Source organism: Moschus berezovskii, chromosome 12 (assembly GCF_049115385.1).
Source record: "Moschus berezovskii isolate FMDL1 chromosome 12, NW_MosBer_1.0, whole genome shotgun sequence".
Classification (NCBI taxonomy): Eukaryota; Metazoa; Chordata; class Mammalia; order Artiodactyla; family Moschidae; genus Moschus; species Moschus berezovskii.
The window spans coordinates 78361538-78378305 of NC_142471.1; the positions used below are offsets into that span (position 1 = coordinate 78361538).

Below are 16768 nucleotides of genomic sequence, written 5' to 3' on the forward strand. Positions count from 1 at the left end.
CACATTCTTAACAATTTTACCAAAGTAACAATCTAACAAATAGGCGAGGGGAAGGAAGAGTAAACCAATGCACTTGGCATGAAAGCTCTTCTATATTATAAAACTCAGCTATCAGTTTCAGGTGCAGAAAGTTGCTACGACAGGGGGAGTCGGTGGCTGCCTGGGAAAATGAAGGCTTGGGTGGCCCCAGTGATGAGGGGAGGACGAGACGGGGAAACAGTCCTGTGCCAATAAGAAGCCCACACTTCGCTCCTCCCTCCACACGTTTGTCCAAGGTTGAAAAGTGCCCCGACCCCACCCCTCCCAAAAAGAAAAGCCAGGCTATGCGCTGAGAGGAGCCAACTGTGGGTTTTGAAAGCGAGAGAGGCAGGAGGGCCGACCCTGAAGCCAAATACATCCGAGTTCGAATCCCGCTCTGTTTACCATCTGTGGTCACCAACCAAGATGGGTTAACATCAACTTAGACAAGTTGGTTAATTCCCATGCCTCGGTTTCCCCATCTGGCAAATGGGCATGATATGATAAATCTTACCTCCTGCGTTGCGGGAGTTCTGCATAATACCCCTAGGGCGCCTGGCACTGTGTCTGACGCCCAGTGAGTGCTCAGCTCAATCAGTGGTCATCTGTCATGGGGCTGTCCCCTGCACCGGCTGCTTTCAGCGTACCCCTGCAGCTTCAACGCCAAAGCCAATGCCTCCACGTCCCCTTCGGGTGTGCGGGGGGACTGAGCCCAGAGGGACTTCCCTCCCGCCGGGGGGAAGCCCTGCAGCGACCCGGGTCCCCGGGAGAGAACGAGTTCGACCCCCACGCCGGCACGAGCCGGGCCCACCGCTCAGGGGAAACCGGGAGAGAGCTCGAGCTCGAGAGAGCGCGCCGAGGCGAGCGAACCGCCGGGCAGCTGGCGGGAGCCGCGCTGGGCCCGGCAAGAGGGCGACCGCGCACCTGTCCCGGCGCTCCCGGCCGCAGCAGCCTCGCGCAGCCCGTTCCCGCCCCGGCCGCTCGCGCCCGCAGCTCCGCCGGCTACGGCGCTGCCGCTGCCCGCATTTCAAGCCTCAGCCGGCGCTGCGGCGGCGTCGCGCGCCGATGACGCAACGCGGGGACGAGCGTGACGGGCGCAGCCCACGGCCGGCCAGTTCCGCGCGGGCCAGGGCTGGGGCCCCAGGCTGCGGCGACTCGGGCGTCGTGCACCGCAGGGGCGGACCTGAGAGTAGCAGGTGTGCTCGCAAGTGTGTCTGTGTGGTGTGTGGCCAGGCGTGTGCTGCCTAGTCGCGCGGCGAGTCTGCCTGGGCGTGGAGTCACGTGTGTGTGCTCCTGTCAGCGTCGTGTGAACGCTGCTCTTCTGAAAGTTTGCATCTCCTCCCGGAGCACGTACGTGGGCCGTGTGAGTTTAGTTGTATAGGTGTGGGCCGTCTTTTTTGTGAGATTTGTAAGACTGCAGAACTTACTGGGCATGAGAGAGGTGGGAAGTGGAATGGCCCTGTTGTGTAATTTTCCCAACAGGGACTTAGTGCCTTTTCCCTAATGAAAGAAAATGACGAATTCAAATAGAAACAAATCAGGCTTGGAAGAACCTGAGTCCAAATTTCCCGGCCTTTAGCCCTTGAAACACAATAGCAAGGAGCATGAAGAGTTTTTTTTCACAATATCTGTCTTGCCATTGACAAGGCCGGTGGTTATAAAGAGATTAATAATTTTTTGATAGAAGGTAAAAGATAACCTTTTACCTGCACTTCAGCAACAGGCATGAAGTGTGAACTAGCAGATCGGGAGGGGTGATGGGCTTCCCTGGTGGCTCGCACGTAAAGAATCCACCTACAATGCAGGACACATGGGTTCAATCCCTGGGTCAGGAAGATCCCATGGAGTAGGGAATAGCAACCCACTCCAGTATTCTTGCCTGGAAAAATCCCATGAACAGAGGAGCTTGGTGGTCCACAGTCCACAGTGAAGCGAAAGAGTGGGACTGGACTGAGCACCCACATAGGCAGCAGATGGAGATACAAAGATGATTAAGGCATAATCCGTGTCCTGGCGCCTCTGCCACCAGTCCTTACCTCCTCTGCACACATGAACCCTAACCCTCTCTGACAGACAATCTCTGTCTCTGTCCACCCATCAGAAACCATCCAGAGCTCCCCACAGTCCAAATGCCTAAGCCTAGCATCTAAGACTGTCACAGAGAAGCCTCTTCTTTCCCCACCGTTCTCCATCAGGAGCCCCTTCCCTTAGCCTCTCTGATTTTCCCTCATCAAGCCCTGGGCACTGGTCCCCCTAACTGTGCTCACACCACTCTCCCCTAAATCTGACAATTCTTTGCTAAACTAGGTCTCATCTTATCCGCCCTCCATACTCACACTGTCAAGTGAAATCTCACAGGTTTACTGTGGGACCGCACCTTGGGTCTTTCTTTATCAGTTTGTGTCATTCTTCCACAAGATTATGAACTCATCATCAGGGCTTGATTCTCAGGTGACACTACAATGTATTCTTATAGGAAACAGTAAATACTTGTCGAAGCTGAGGAACAAGAAGTAAAAGAAGCATTACTTCCCTTGCACTTTCTACTGTTTATAAATACATCCCAAAGCGCAGGGGTGATGATTCATTTAAAAACAGATTTTGAGCTTCTTGAAGTCAAGGACCCTGTTTTTATTCAACCCCTCTACACACACACACTTCAACTCCTCTACACACACACACACACATACACACACACCCCTTCGCCCCAAGGACCCTGTTTTTATTCAACCCCTCTACACAAACACACTTCAACCCCTCTACACACACACACTTCAACCCCTCTACACACACACACACACCTTCGCCCCAAGGACCCTGTTTTTATTCAACCCCTCTACACACACACACTTCAACTCCTCTACACACACACACACACACCCCTTCGCCCCAAGGACCCTGTTTTTCTTCAACCCCTCTACACACACACACTTCAACCCCTCTACACACACACACACACACACACACACACCTTCGCCCCAAGGACCCTGTTTTTATTCAACCCCTCTACACACACACTTCAACTCCTCTACACACACACACACACACACACACACACACACACCCCTTCGCCCCAAGGACCCTGTTTTTATTCAACCCCTCTACACACACACACTTCAACCCCTCTACACACACACACTTCAACCCCTCTACACACACACACACACACACACCTTCGCCCCAAGGACCCTGTTTTTATTCAACCCCTCTACACACACGCACTTCAACCCCTCTACACACACACACACACACACACCCCTTCGCCCCAAGGACCCTGTTTTTATTCAACCCCTCTACACACACACACACATACACACACACCTACACACACACCTACACACACACACACACACCTTCGCCCCAAGGATCCTGTTTTTATTCAACCCCTCTACACACGCACCCACTTCAACCCCTCTACACACACACACACCTTCGCCCCAAGCACACACCTAAGTATTCAAGGCCAATGTTGACTAGAACAAGATGAATTCTCATCCCCAAATATCATGAAATTTTTGTACAGATTACTGGCCTCTGACATGAAAGAAAGAAAAGGAGGGAAGAAAATAGAGGAAAGTCACAGGATTTGAAGTCACTGTTAAAGAGAAAGTAATGAGACATGAAGTACAGCATCACAGGAATGAAAATGTAAGCTAGAGGGGAAAATTAGTTGTCTTACATAGACTTCATTTGTATGCCACTCTTCTGTAACACCCATTGCACAAGAGTTTACTGCACCCAAAGGAGATGTGGATTGTGAAACACAGATTACTTAATGAGGATTGTTTTGGAAACAAGTGACAACCTTGGCAGTCTTTCATCAACAGAACAGGAATAATTTCTAGTAACCCAGATGCCGTCTAGCCAGCTAAGGCAGAGCAACAAGAACTAAATTTCCTCTCCTGCTAACACAACAACAACAACAACAAAACAAGCAAAATATATTTAAAAGGCAGGTGTGCAGGACAGTGCTCCATAAGGGAAGGGAAACAAATGAGGTTAAGCACTATGAGTGCCTCAGCTTACTGCCTAGAAAGAGTTGCCAGGCTATAGTGCAGACAGAGTAATCCAGGAAGAGCTAGGCAGATTTTCTGAGTTGAGGAGTTAGAACCAGGAGACCAGGAAGACCAAAACAGTTGGAGTTGGGAGAAGAGTATCAGAGAGGTGTTCTTGCTCCCACAAGGCAGAGGGAAAAGATGCCCCCAGTGAACCTTCAGGACCAGGAATATAGGGCTTGATCCTGGCCCCTAGACTGGAAAATCTCATAATTTGCAACTCAGAAAGCCCCTCAGTGCTCTCAAGAGTCAGGTGCATCTGACTCTTTGTGACCCCATAGGCTGCAGCCCGCCAGGCTCCTTTGTCCATGGAATTTTCCAGGCAAGAATACTGGAGTGGGTTGCCATGCCCTCCTCCAGGGGATCTTCCTGACCCAGGGATCGAACCCGTGTCTCCTGCATCTCCTGCATTGGCAGGCGGATTCTTTACCACTGAGCCACCTGGGAAGCCCCATGCCTCAGTTCAGTTCAGTTCAGTCGCTCAGTCGTGTCCGACTCTCCGCGACCCCATGAATCACAGCACGCCAGGCCTCCCTGTCCATCACCAACTCCCGGAGTTCACTCAAACTCATGTCTACAGAGTTGGTGATGCCATCCATCCATCTCATTCTCGGTCGTCCCCTTCTCCTCCTGCCCCCAACCTTTCCCAGCATCAGAGTCTTTTCCAGTGAGTCAACTCGTCACATGAGGTGGCCAAAGTATTGGAGTTTCAGCTTTAGCATCAGTCCTTCCAATGAACACCCAGGACTGATCTCCTTTAGAATGGACTGGTTGGATCTCCTTGCAGTCCAAGGGACTCTCAAGAGTCTTCTCCAGCACCACAGTTCAAAAGCATCAATTCTTCGGCGATCAGCTTTCTTCACAGTCCCCATGCCTCAGTAGTGGGGTAAAAGAGAAGGCAATGGCAAGCCACTCCAGTACTCTTGCCTAGAAAATCCCATGGATGGAGGAGCCTGGTAGGCTGCAGTCCGTGGGGTCGCTAAGGGTTAGACATGACTGAGCGACTTCACTTTCACTTTTCACTTTCACACATTGGAGAAGGAAATGGCAACCCACTCCAGTGTTCTTGCCTGGAGAATCCCAGGGAAGGGGGAGCCTGGTGGGCTTCCGTCTATGGGGTCACACAGAGTCGGACACAACTGAAGTGACTGAGCAGCAGCAGCAGAATAAACATTGCTCTGGTCCTACCTAACAAATAAAAGGCAGTCCCCGGAGGATCAAACTTTCCAAAGACAAAATGTCCCAAAGCAAAGCACAAGAATACTTATAGGAAGTTAGAAATATGTAGCATCCAACAAGGTAAAATTCACAATGTTGTCCTTCCAATCAAAAGTCATCAGGCATGCAAAATGAAGCAGGAAGCAATGAACCACAGTGAGCAGAAAAGTTAATTAATTGAAAGAATCCCAGAAATGACAGAAGTGATAGAATTGGTAAATACAGACACTAAAAAATACAACTACATTCTGTAAGTCCAAGAAAGTAGAGGAAATATTAAGCGTATTAAGTAGATCTGGAAAACCTAAAAAGACCCAAGGAAACTGTGGCCAACCCAACTCTTGAAGGTAATCTGTGATAAGTTAAAGATGTATACTCCAATTCTTAAAACAACTGCCATAAACGCAAAATAAAGAGTTATAGCTAGTACATGAAGAAAATAAAGCAGAATCATTTTTAACAAGTCACTCAATGAATCCAAAAGAAGGCAGTAAGTGAGTAGAAAGGGGGGGAAATGGATTGATAAAGAGAAAACACATAGCAAGATGGCAGATTTAAATTCATGCATGTAAGTAATCACCTCAGTTAAAAGGCAAAGATTGTCAGACTGGAGAAGAAAGAAAGAACCAACTGTATGTCATCTATTAAAATCACTTTAGATGTAAAGACAGATTGGTTAAACAATGAAAAATAAGCCTTCAATTAAAATAAATAAAATTTATATTAAAAAAAATAATGTACCATGCTAATGCTAATCAAAAGAAATATGGGTATCTATATTACTATCATAAAAAATACATTTCAATACAAAGAATATTACCAGAAATAAAGAGGATCATTTCATAATGATAAAGGAATCAATCCAACAAGGGGGAAAATGATTTTAAATATTTATGCATCTAATGCAGAGCTTCCAAATATATGAATCAAAAACTGACAGTCTTGCAAGGAGAAATAGAAAAATCCATGACTATAAACAACAGTTCAACCTCTCTCTCCATAACCAAGCAAGTAGGCAGAAAATCAGTAAAGATGTCAAACCTTATACAATACCATCGACCAACCTGGCCTAGTTGACATTTATAGAACACTACATCCATCAACAGAATATCATTTTTTCAAGTGAATACAGGATGTGTTTTAGTAAAACTTGCCATAAAACAAGACTTAATAGATTAAAATAGACTTAAAATAGATTTAAGGATTCAAATCACATGAAACGCACTCTGACCACATAGAAATTAGAAATCATTAATTTAGATGTACCTGGAAAATTCCCAAATATTTGGAAACTAACATGTTTTAAAAAAACAAAAACAGACCAAAAAACACCCCATGGTTTGAACAAATAAGAATGAAAATTAGAAAGTAGTCTGAACTGAATGTTGGTGAGAACACCCCTTTTAAAGGCTGGGACTCTTAACACCTTGAAATACCACCTTGAAATCAGTGATTGGAGTTGAGACTTGTCTTCTCTTCTAATACAGATAGTTTACTGCTATAAATGTTTCGCTAAGTATTGCTTCAGCTACATCTGTCAAATTATGACACGTGCTTTTTTTTCCTCTGCGAGAGTATTATAAGGAGCAATGTCAATTGACTTGCCAAAATTCAGTGATAAAAGATCTATGACATTCCATGATCTCAGATATAACAATTACTCTGTCAGAAACTTTTATAGGAAATAAAGTTTGTCCTGTCTTACTCTTACTGAATCCATGCTGTTCTCATCATCTGCTTTCTTTTTTAATAAATATATATAGAACTCCTACTGCCTGCCAGGCAGCATAGAATGAGACCATCTAGAAGACAAACTCCTGTTTGATCATTGTGTCCCAAAAGCCTCAAAAATCAGCATCAAGTTCAGTAGACTGTGGCCTCTAGAACTCTGTTGATTTGAGGCAAACACTGAGACCTCTCTGTCTGCTATCCATTCCTTGCAGGTTCCTGGCTATTAGAAGCCTGATTTTATTCAGGGTGATCTTTTGTCCAGCCCTGAGAAAATAGTGAATCAAAGTATCTGAGTTAATTATGATAATCTTGCTTTCTAATATTCTAACTGTTCCTGCAGCCAAGATGGTCTTATGATCCAGTTCTGGGCAATGACACCTAAGAGAAAATCAAACTTGAGGATTTCTGAAAAAGCGTTTCTTTCCTGGTAAAAGGTAACCGATACATTTGGCATGTTTCTTTTTCAATCTTTTCCCTATTTGCTCTGCAACTTATTATCCAAACCCCACACTACCAATCACATAAGACTGGTTTTTAAGCCACTTAAATCTTGTTTTCTGTTGCATGTTCTGTCGCTCCGTCATGTCTTACTCTCTGCAACCCCATGAACTGTCACCCACCAGGCTCCTCTGTCCATGGGATTTTCCAAGCAAGAATACCAGAGTGGGTTGCCATTTCCCTCTCCAGGGGATCTTCCCAACAAATTGCATTCCTGACTCATCTTTAATTTTTAAGCAGTCCTGGCTGCTAGAATAACTCAGGTATATGGAGGGGAAAGAGTGTTGAGAAATGGTCCCTGCTAGTGTATCACCCTGGGGAATGAAAATGGATGTGACCTTGGAGCTGCCATTTAGAAAGTACCTTAGGCCAGGAGAGAATGGAACCCTCCCCTCCCAGATTCACATTTACCACATTTATGACAGAACCGGTACTTCAATTTGACTGAAAATGGCTTCACAATAGACTAAGCTAAAATCTTCAAATAGGCCAGGCAGGAGGCAGTCTAGCTTCTGGAAGAGTTGCCTTGGCAGCTTCCTTCAACCTTGGCAAAAGCCTTCAAGCTTCTGCTTGACAGAGCTGATAGCCCACCCCCACCCCAGGAAGGAAGGTGGGCGGAAACTAGGCAGGGTTCCTAGCTTTGGGTCACTAGCAGGGCCTCAGACCCTGATGGCTCAGCAGGTAAAGAATCCTCTTGGGATGCCAGAGACACGGGAGATGCAGGTTGGATCCCTGGGTTGAGAAGATCTCCTGGAGGAGGAAATGGCAACCCACTCCAGTATTCTTGCCTGAAAAATCCTATGGACAGAGGAGACCAGTGGCCTACAGTCCTGAGGGTCACAAAGAGTCAGACATGATTGAGTGACTATGGATGTAGGGCCTCAGGGCAGGACACCAGCTCTAGAGTTGGAAGTGGGACACTGGATCAGTAACTGCTAGAGCTGGGTAATTAAGGAATTAGCTTTACCAGTTAGTTTTTTTTATTTTTTTTTCTTAAGAAAGGAAAATTACTTCCCCTTCTTCTAGGAGTGTAGCCAGGCTCTGTGGTTTAAGTCCCAAGGTTCTATTGAAGGAGCCTAAGTCAGTGCCATTAGCAGTTTTTTGTTCCTAAAAGAAGACAAAATCTGAAGGGACCTTTCCCTGTGCAATCAAGCTGGATTGGGTGAGAGGGATAGGTTGTCTTGAGTCAGGGGGGGTGGGGTGGGGAGAGTCCACAAGGCATGGACACTGCAATGAAATTCCAACAGCACCTGGTCACCTGTGACCAATATTAGATAAAGTAATGGGAAGGGCCTCTCCAAGTGAAGAGCAGCTACGCTGAGGTGAGGGTGTGAGAAGGATGGGAAAGAAGACCAGAAAAGATCTTTCCAAGAAGAGGAGACTCTACCTACCACATCCCTGAAGGAAGACAGAGTTTGGCAGAGAGAGCTGGACAAAAGCCAGTGCGGGCTGGAGGGAGTGAGGGGGAGGGTGGTAGCGGGAGGGGTTGGGAAGACAGAAGGGGCCAGATAGAGCAGGGCTTTTTAAGCCGTAGTAAGAAGTTTGGAAAATTAGAAAGAAAGTGATGACGTGTCACAAATGTTGAGGAGGAATCCACATGCCCTTTACCCTATAAAGATTAGAGAAGAATGCATCAAAACAAACCCAGGTCTCTAGACTCAGCCTGGAGAGAGAAATGGGCTTTGATTCAGGAGCTTCGGGGTAAGCAGAAGCCTGCCTGGTGCAAATTGGCCTCAGAGCATCTACGTAAGAGGTAAATCAGTATATTTTGTAAGCTGCCACTCACTAGGCATTTATTACATGCCAGGCACTCTTCTCAGTACTTCACAGGCATGATTGCAAGCAATTCTTTGTATCAGTCATGGTACAGTATGGGAAAGAGCCCATGCCAGACAGCCACTAGCAAACTTTAGAATTCTACTGAGAAAGTTCTTAGAAGAACTGAAAGACCAAAGGGGCCAGTGAGACAGCCCTTGGCAATAGAAGATCACTACATTCCCTGGGGCTGGAGTGACAAAGCCAGGTGCTAACAGAGCCAGGAACCAGAACCAACCAGGCAACAGCTGGGACCAAGGAGAGACGGGCCACCTAAGAGGAGCCGAAATCACACTGGAGATGTCCCTGGAGAAAGAGGCAGCCACCCTCCCTGGCTTTTGCCCCTTTCTGGCCTCCCGTCACCTGTCAGTCCTCCTGGTGGCTGAAGTAAACTCCTCCTGGAGTCTAAGGAGTGAAGGCACAGGGGCTACCTCCCCCACTCACTCCCCAGCCCCTCCCCAGACAAGGAGTAGAGTCCAGAAGGTGGTGATTGGATCTGAAATCAAACAGGCAAATAAGGTGCCCATCCTCCCGGCAGCCCCATGAGCTATATATCCCCATTTTCCTATAAATCCCCATTTTCCATATGGGAAAACTGAGGCATGGGGAGAGGTAAATCTGGCATGTGGAAGAACCCCAATTTGAAATCAGATCCCTCCGATTCTAGAGCTCCAGTGTATGACTGATATGTTATTTAGTCAGTGTAGATGAGAGCTTGGGAGTTAGGACTGGGCCACCAGATCCCAGGTCTGGAAAGCATATCTTTGTGTTAAACCCCACTCTGTGAAGGAGCTGAGGATAGTGATACTCAGAGGGGGTTGGCTTAAAAACTGAGCTGCTGCCAGGCGGGATATCAGTGGACTAATCCCGAATCCTTCCAGCAGAATGTCTGAGAATTATGCCAGGACTTCGAAGACAGACCACCTAGGTTCCAGTCATGAAAGTGAAGTAAAAGTCACTCAGTCATGTCCAACCGTTTGTGACCCTATGGACTATACAGTCCATGGAGTTCTCCAGGCCAGAATACTGGAGTAGGTAGCCTTTCCCTTCTCCAGGGGATCTTCCCAACCCAGGGATCAAACCCAGGTCTCCCACATTGCAGTCAGATTCTTTACTAGCTGAGCCACCAGGGTAGCCCAAGAATACTGGAGTGGGTAGCCTATCCCTTCTCCAGCGGATCTTCCCGACCCAGGAATCAAACTAGAGTCTCCTACATTGCAGGCGGATTCTTTACCAACTAAACTACTAGGTTCCAGTCAGAGTTCTGCCATTTAGCAGCTGCATGACCCTGGGAAAGTTATTTAACCTGAGTCCCTATTGTCTCATTTAAAAAGTGGGTTTGCTACATATGTACACCTATGGCTAATTCATGTTGATATATGGTGGAAATGAAACCAATATTGTAAATCAATTATCCTTCAATTCGAAATAAATTTTAAAAAGTTTCTAAAAGTGGATTTGCTAACATTCCCTTACTGGGTTCAGTTCAGTTCAGTTCAGTCGCTCAGTCATGTCCGACTCTCCGCGACCCCATGAATTACAGCACGCCAGGCCTCCCTGTCCATCACCAACTCCCGGAGTTCACTCAAACTCATGTCCACAGAGTCGGTGATGCCATCCAGCCATCTCATTCTCTGTCGTCCCCTTCTCCTCCCGCCCCCAACCTTTCCCAGCATCAGAGTCTTTTCCAGTGAGTCAACTCGTCGCATGAGGTGGCCAAAGTACTGCAGTTTCAGCTTTAGCATCAGTCCTTCCAATGAACACCCAGGATTGATCTCCTTTAGAATGGACTGGTTGGATCTCCTTGCAGTCCAAGGGACTCTCAAGAGTCTTCTCCAACACCACAGTTCAAAAGCATCAATTCTTCGGCGATCAGCTTTCTTCACAGTCCAACTCTCACATCCATACATGACCACAGGAAAAACCATAGCCTTGACTAGACGGACTTACTGGGTTACTTTGAGGTAAAATGAAATAATGTATACAGATAATTAGCATATTGCCTGCCAAGTGGTGAGATTTACTAGATAGCAGCTATTATTATCGGAGAAGGCAATAGCAACCCACTCCAGTACTCTTGCCTGGAAAATCCCATGGACGGAGGAGCCTGGGGGGCTACAGTCCACAGGGTCGCAAAGAGTCAGACATGACTGGGCATCTTCACTTTCACTTTTCACTTTCATGCATTGGAGAAGGAAATGGCAACCCACTCCAGTGTTCTTGCCTGGAGAATCCCAGGGATGGGGGAGCCTGGTGGGCTGCCGTCTATGGGGTCGCACAGAGTCGGACACGACTGAAGCGACTTAGCAGCAGCAGCAGCAGCTATTATTATGATGATTGTTTTTGGTCTCCTCTTGCGTAGACTCCAGAGACAAAAGAGATATCCTATTCCTTTGAGCCGAAATCCTGGCAAAGTATTTGTCCTGAAACCTTCCAAACTCATTTGAGCCATTAAGGTTACTTTGTTCTGGGGAGAATGTCATGGTATTGGTCAGGATGGGCTAGGTTGCAATTCAGTAACAAATGTCTCAGAGTCTTGAGACAACAAAGATTGTCTGCCTATGCTCCATGGAAACTGTGGGTTATTAGAGTGGCTTATAAGGTCATTGAGGGAGGCTCCAACTTGACATGTGCTTCCTCGATTGCTGAGGCTGGGACCAGAGAGTGTAGGGAACCATGCACTAGGCCTTAATTCACATCACGTCTGTTCCCATTTCACTAGATAAAGCATCATATGTAACAAGAGAGTGAAGAAGTGTAATCCCACCATGTGCCCAAAACAAGGTAACCAAACGTTTATGAACAGCCCCAGTGACTATCAGAACAACCTCAGTGAGTCTTTTGATTGGGCTGGATAAAGCAAGGCCCCAGTCTGGAATGAAAAGATTCAGGAGCCTCTAACAGGCCAGAACTACCCTATATGACATTATAAACGTTTGTCTTTTTTGAGAAATGTTTTTGCTGTGGTAAAAGTCACACAACATAAAACTAGTTTAACCATATTTAACAGTACATTTCAGTGGCACTAAATACATTCACAATGTTGTACAACTCTCATCATCATCTGTCTCCCAAATTTTTCACCTTTCTAATCTGAAACTCTGTCCCCATTAAATACAAAGTCCCCATTCCCCCTTTCCATCCCCCACTCCCCCATGCCAGTCCCCGGCATCTACCAATGTACTTTCTGACCTGATGAATTTGACTATTCTAGGTACCTCATATAAGTGGACTCAAACAATATTTGTCTGTGCCTACTGTGTGTTCAGTTCAGTTCAGTTCAGTTCAGTCGCTCAGTCGTGTCCGACTCTCCGCGACCCCATGAATCACAGCACGCCAGGCCTCCCTGTCCATCACCAACTCCCGGAGTTCACTCAAACTCATGTCCACAGAGTCGGTGATGCCATCCAGCCATCTCATTCTCCGTCGTCCCCTTCTCCTCCCGCCCCCAACCTTTCCCAGCATCAGAGTCTTTTCCAGTGAGTCAACTCGTCTCATGAGGTGGCCAAAGTATTGGAGTTTCAGCTTTAGCATCAGTCCCTCCAATGAACATCCAGGATTGATCTCCTTTAGAATGGACTGGTTGGATCTCCTTGCAGTATAAGGGACTCTCAAGAGTCTTCTCCAACACCACAGTTCAAAAGCATCGATTCTTCGGCGATCAGCTTTCTTCACAGTCCAACTCTCACATCCATACATGACCACGGGAAAAACCATTGCCTTGACTAGACGGACCTTGGTCGGCAAAGTAATGTCTCTGCTTTTTAATATACTATCAATAATGCAGTTTTTAGGTTGACTTAATGTGTGCCCTACAATTAGGTTTTTTTCTTCTCCCCTCTGCTATACAGTAGGTTCTCATTAGAAATCTATTTTATGTATAGCCGTGTGTACATGTTGATCCCAGTCTCCCAGTTTATCCCCCTTCTTTTCCCTGGTGGTGTCCATACATTCTTTCTCTACATCTGTGTCTCTGTTTCTGCTTTGCAAATAAGTTCACCTCTACTATTGTTTCTAAAAGTGTGTCTTCGTTGTGCCTAGAATTGCACCTCTGAAGACGTGTCTTTTAGGAAAACCTTTTCTTCCTAAATATTGCTTAAGACCACTTCTCTGAAAACCACTGTCAGTTGTTGGAACATATGATCCAAGATGGTTTGTGGAGCGGAGTTGCTGACTGAAAACAAAGCATCTTGTCTTCTGAAAGAGGGATCCTAATGTGGGCTAGATTGTACTTGCCCAGACTTACCCAGGACCTTTCTACTGTTGCATAACCTGCTGCCAGATTATTGGATAGTGATGGCTTGTTGAGCAAGCTTAAGCTCTGGGTGTAAGCCTTTTCTCAGCTTTCACAACCAACCCCATGTCCCGCTGGATTGCTTTCTAACCTGAAAATTTTTTCTTGGCATCTTTTCCTAGCTCAAGGCCCTCCTTCATTCTCATTTCACACTCTGTCCTTAGCAGACCAGGAACCTAGGAGTTGTTCTTAACTTGTTCCCACATTCGATCCAATACTAATATCTGGCAGTTTTACCTCAGCTTTCAAACTCATCTCCTTTTATGTTCCTGTCTACCCGAACTGTGTTATTTGAGGACCTCACCATCTTCCCTGGAAGCATAACAGCTAACAACTGGGACACCTCATGTCTGCTTTGTACCCATCACCCTCCCAAAGACGCCACACATCAGCCAGGATGAACATTTGAAATTACAACACAGACAATGTCAAACACCTCCATTTCTCTGCCTGATCCCCACTCCAACTGATGAAAATCTTTTCAATTATTCCTTTAGAACTGCCAGTGCCTGGCACATTCCACCTTTGTTAATCTCACCACCCTCATCGCCTTCCACCTGCCCTCTTTTTCTGTGACTTCAGTCACCATGGCTTTCTTTCGGTTCCTAAGAAAAAGGGACTCTGCTCTTTCTTTGCACAAACTACCTTCTCTGTCAGCAGTGGTCTCCCCCACAGCCCTCTTTTTCCTCCCACTCATGCTTCATAACATAGTTCAAATCTCACCCCCTCATGAAAACCTTTTTGACCCTCAGACTAAGGCAGGTCCCCTGTCATATGCTTCTTCTCCAGAAGAAGAACATATCACAATATAATGAACATTAATTAATTGTAGAATTAGCCATATATTATTAGCCATCGTCTCTCCCTCTTAAATGTCTGTCTTAACATCTCCCATTCCCCTTCCTTTGTATCCCTAGCACCTAATAGTGCCTTGTGCAAAACAGATGCTTAAGATCTATTTGTTAAATGTCTAAATACAAGACACAATTAATTAACAATTAATAAAGGAGGTGTGAATGGCTACTACACCTGTCAAGAGTCCTGGACACAGATAGCTCCAGGGACAGAAGTATTCAAGGAGAGATATATGAACCTAGAGTTTGGGGGGATCAGGACTCACGTGTCTTGGGGAAGCCATGTACCCAATAGGAAGGTAGGAAGCAGACTTCCCATTTCTCTCCCACACCCACTTCCTGAGCCGTAGCAGTGGGAACAACATAATGCAAGGGAGACCAGGGACCCAGCTCCTCAGTGGTAACAGCGACGCAGCGGGAGGTGGTCCACCGTGGCTAAGAGTGCCGCAGCTGAGGGTCAGGCACAGTGCACGCGCGCCCATGCACTTGAAAGAAGGAATTGGAAACCACTTGAGAAGGAGAGCTAGACATGGCTGCAGACAGACTTATTTTTATTTTTCTTCTCCTAGAATCAGTCTTTGTCAAAAAGGAAAAAAAAATCATGAAGAGGACGAGGAGAAACAAAACTACTCTGCAGTTATTCTTTTTTTCTAATGAGTTCAAAGTCAGCTAGAAACTTACTTATTAAGTCTAATTAGGGGAAAGATCAATTGTAGTTAAACTAAGGCTCACTTTTAGAACACTTTTAAATGAATTTACTTTCATTACTTTTGGGGACATAGACGTTCTAAGATTTTCTTTTGGGAAAGTTATTCTCCTGGGTCTTCTACACATACCCCTTAAAACTGTCTCTTTTAACTTACAGTTTCCCCAAAAGAAAATCTGTCCAAAGTAGAGAGTGTTATCAACCCAGTTTCCAATGATCTAAATTACCTGATATAAAGTGAAACCCCAATAAGCATAATACAATTGACTGTGGCTTTAACCAAATATTTCCTGCTGGTCATCATCATATTACTCCATAAAATATTTGAAATTTGTTACAAGGATGACCTTCAGCATGGAGTAAGGTATTAAATAACAGGCTTTCCATAATGAGGGTCATGGGTTGAAATCCTCTCTCCTAGGTCCACTTCGTCATTCTGCTGGCTTGGTGTGGGATTAAGTCTGACCCTTCACTCAATTAAGATGATTTATATATCACCTGTTCCTGTTGCATATTCAATTTTGCTTAGAAGATGGCAAAACATTTCCCCCTTTATGAATTTATGTTATGTGCTTTTTACCCAGGTGGTCTCTGTTCTAGCCCTGTGTTCCTGTCTTACCTCTGTATGTAAATTTAGCTCACATACATGAATTGTAGAATTCCTAGTAGCCACTCAAGGATACAGGTGGGATTAAACAAACCTTAATATACACAATGTTGGTTTTCCTATAGATTATTTATAAGTGATTTTCTTAGAGAACAGGCCATCTAAATTTCTAGGTCTCCTGCTCATTAATTGTTGAATAAATATAGTCTAGGCAAAGGGTGAATTATATCTAAAGTCCCATCAGCTGGTCAACTCCTGGAATGAAAGAACTTTGACCTCCCAAAGATAAGGTTTAGCTATTTTTAAGCTCTACAGGGCGATAGTATGCCTTATGTACACAGCAGAAATTTCTTAGTGATAATAATAGCTACAATAATAAAATTATCTTCTTGGTAAGTCACCACACTTTATAAACCATGTGATTCGGCTAAATTCAAATTAAGTAGTGTAGTCATCTGGCTCTCCTCTGCACGTGACCTGCAATCTGTTTTTATTTATGAAACCAGAACTGCCACCTTTAAAAATCCTGTCATTAATGAGTTCTGGGCTTCATGGTTACAACATGGCCACTTTTTGGACACATCCAAAATGATAATTATTCTGAGCTATTAATTACAGCTGGACAAACTATATTATCCAGAACAATGAAGGGTCTTGGGATGCTGAATATAAAACTTAATATATGTTTTTAATCTGTGCGTGCTCCATTTCGCTAACCTGTAAAACGAGACTAATAATTGTGCAGACTTTATAGAGTTACTCTGAGGAATGAGAGTTAAAATCCGTAAGGCTCTAGGACGATGTCTGTGAGAACTATATATTATTTGCAGTCATGATAAGAATTCCCAGGAAAATGTGCAGGTCCTCTAAAAGGAAGGCTGCATTTGATCCAATTATCAATCCCACTTGCTTTCACAGATCATGCTTGATAAACGTGATCTTTGAGAATCACCAGCTTCCCCAGCTCCAACT

General features: G+C 45.4%; 1 protein-coding gene across 4 annotated transcripts in view; it reads right to left on the minus strand.

Annotated features, from left to right (window-relative positions):
* The window catches only part of GPAM (glycerol-3-phosphate acyltransferase, mitochondrial), a 71749-nt gene that overhangs the window by 41914 nt on the left and 13067 nt on the right, over positions 1 to 16768 (minus strand). The window contains exon 1 of one of the 4 annotated variants that reach the window (XM_055424663.2): positions 943 to 1082. The exons of 2 other annotated variants lie outside the window; for them this stretch is intronic. Coding sequence is in view for 1 of the 2 variants with exons in the window: in XM_055424662.2 (XP_055280637.1) it covers positions 533 to 557 (25 nt within the window). In the remaining variant the exon portion in view is untranslated. Of the gene's footprint in view, positions 1 to 532; positions 1083 to 16768 lie in introns of those variants that run through there. One more of the 4 variants, XM_055424662.2, reaches the window with a different exon arrangement.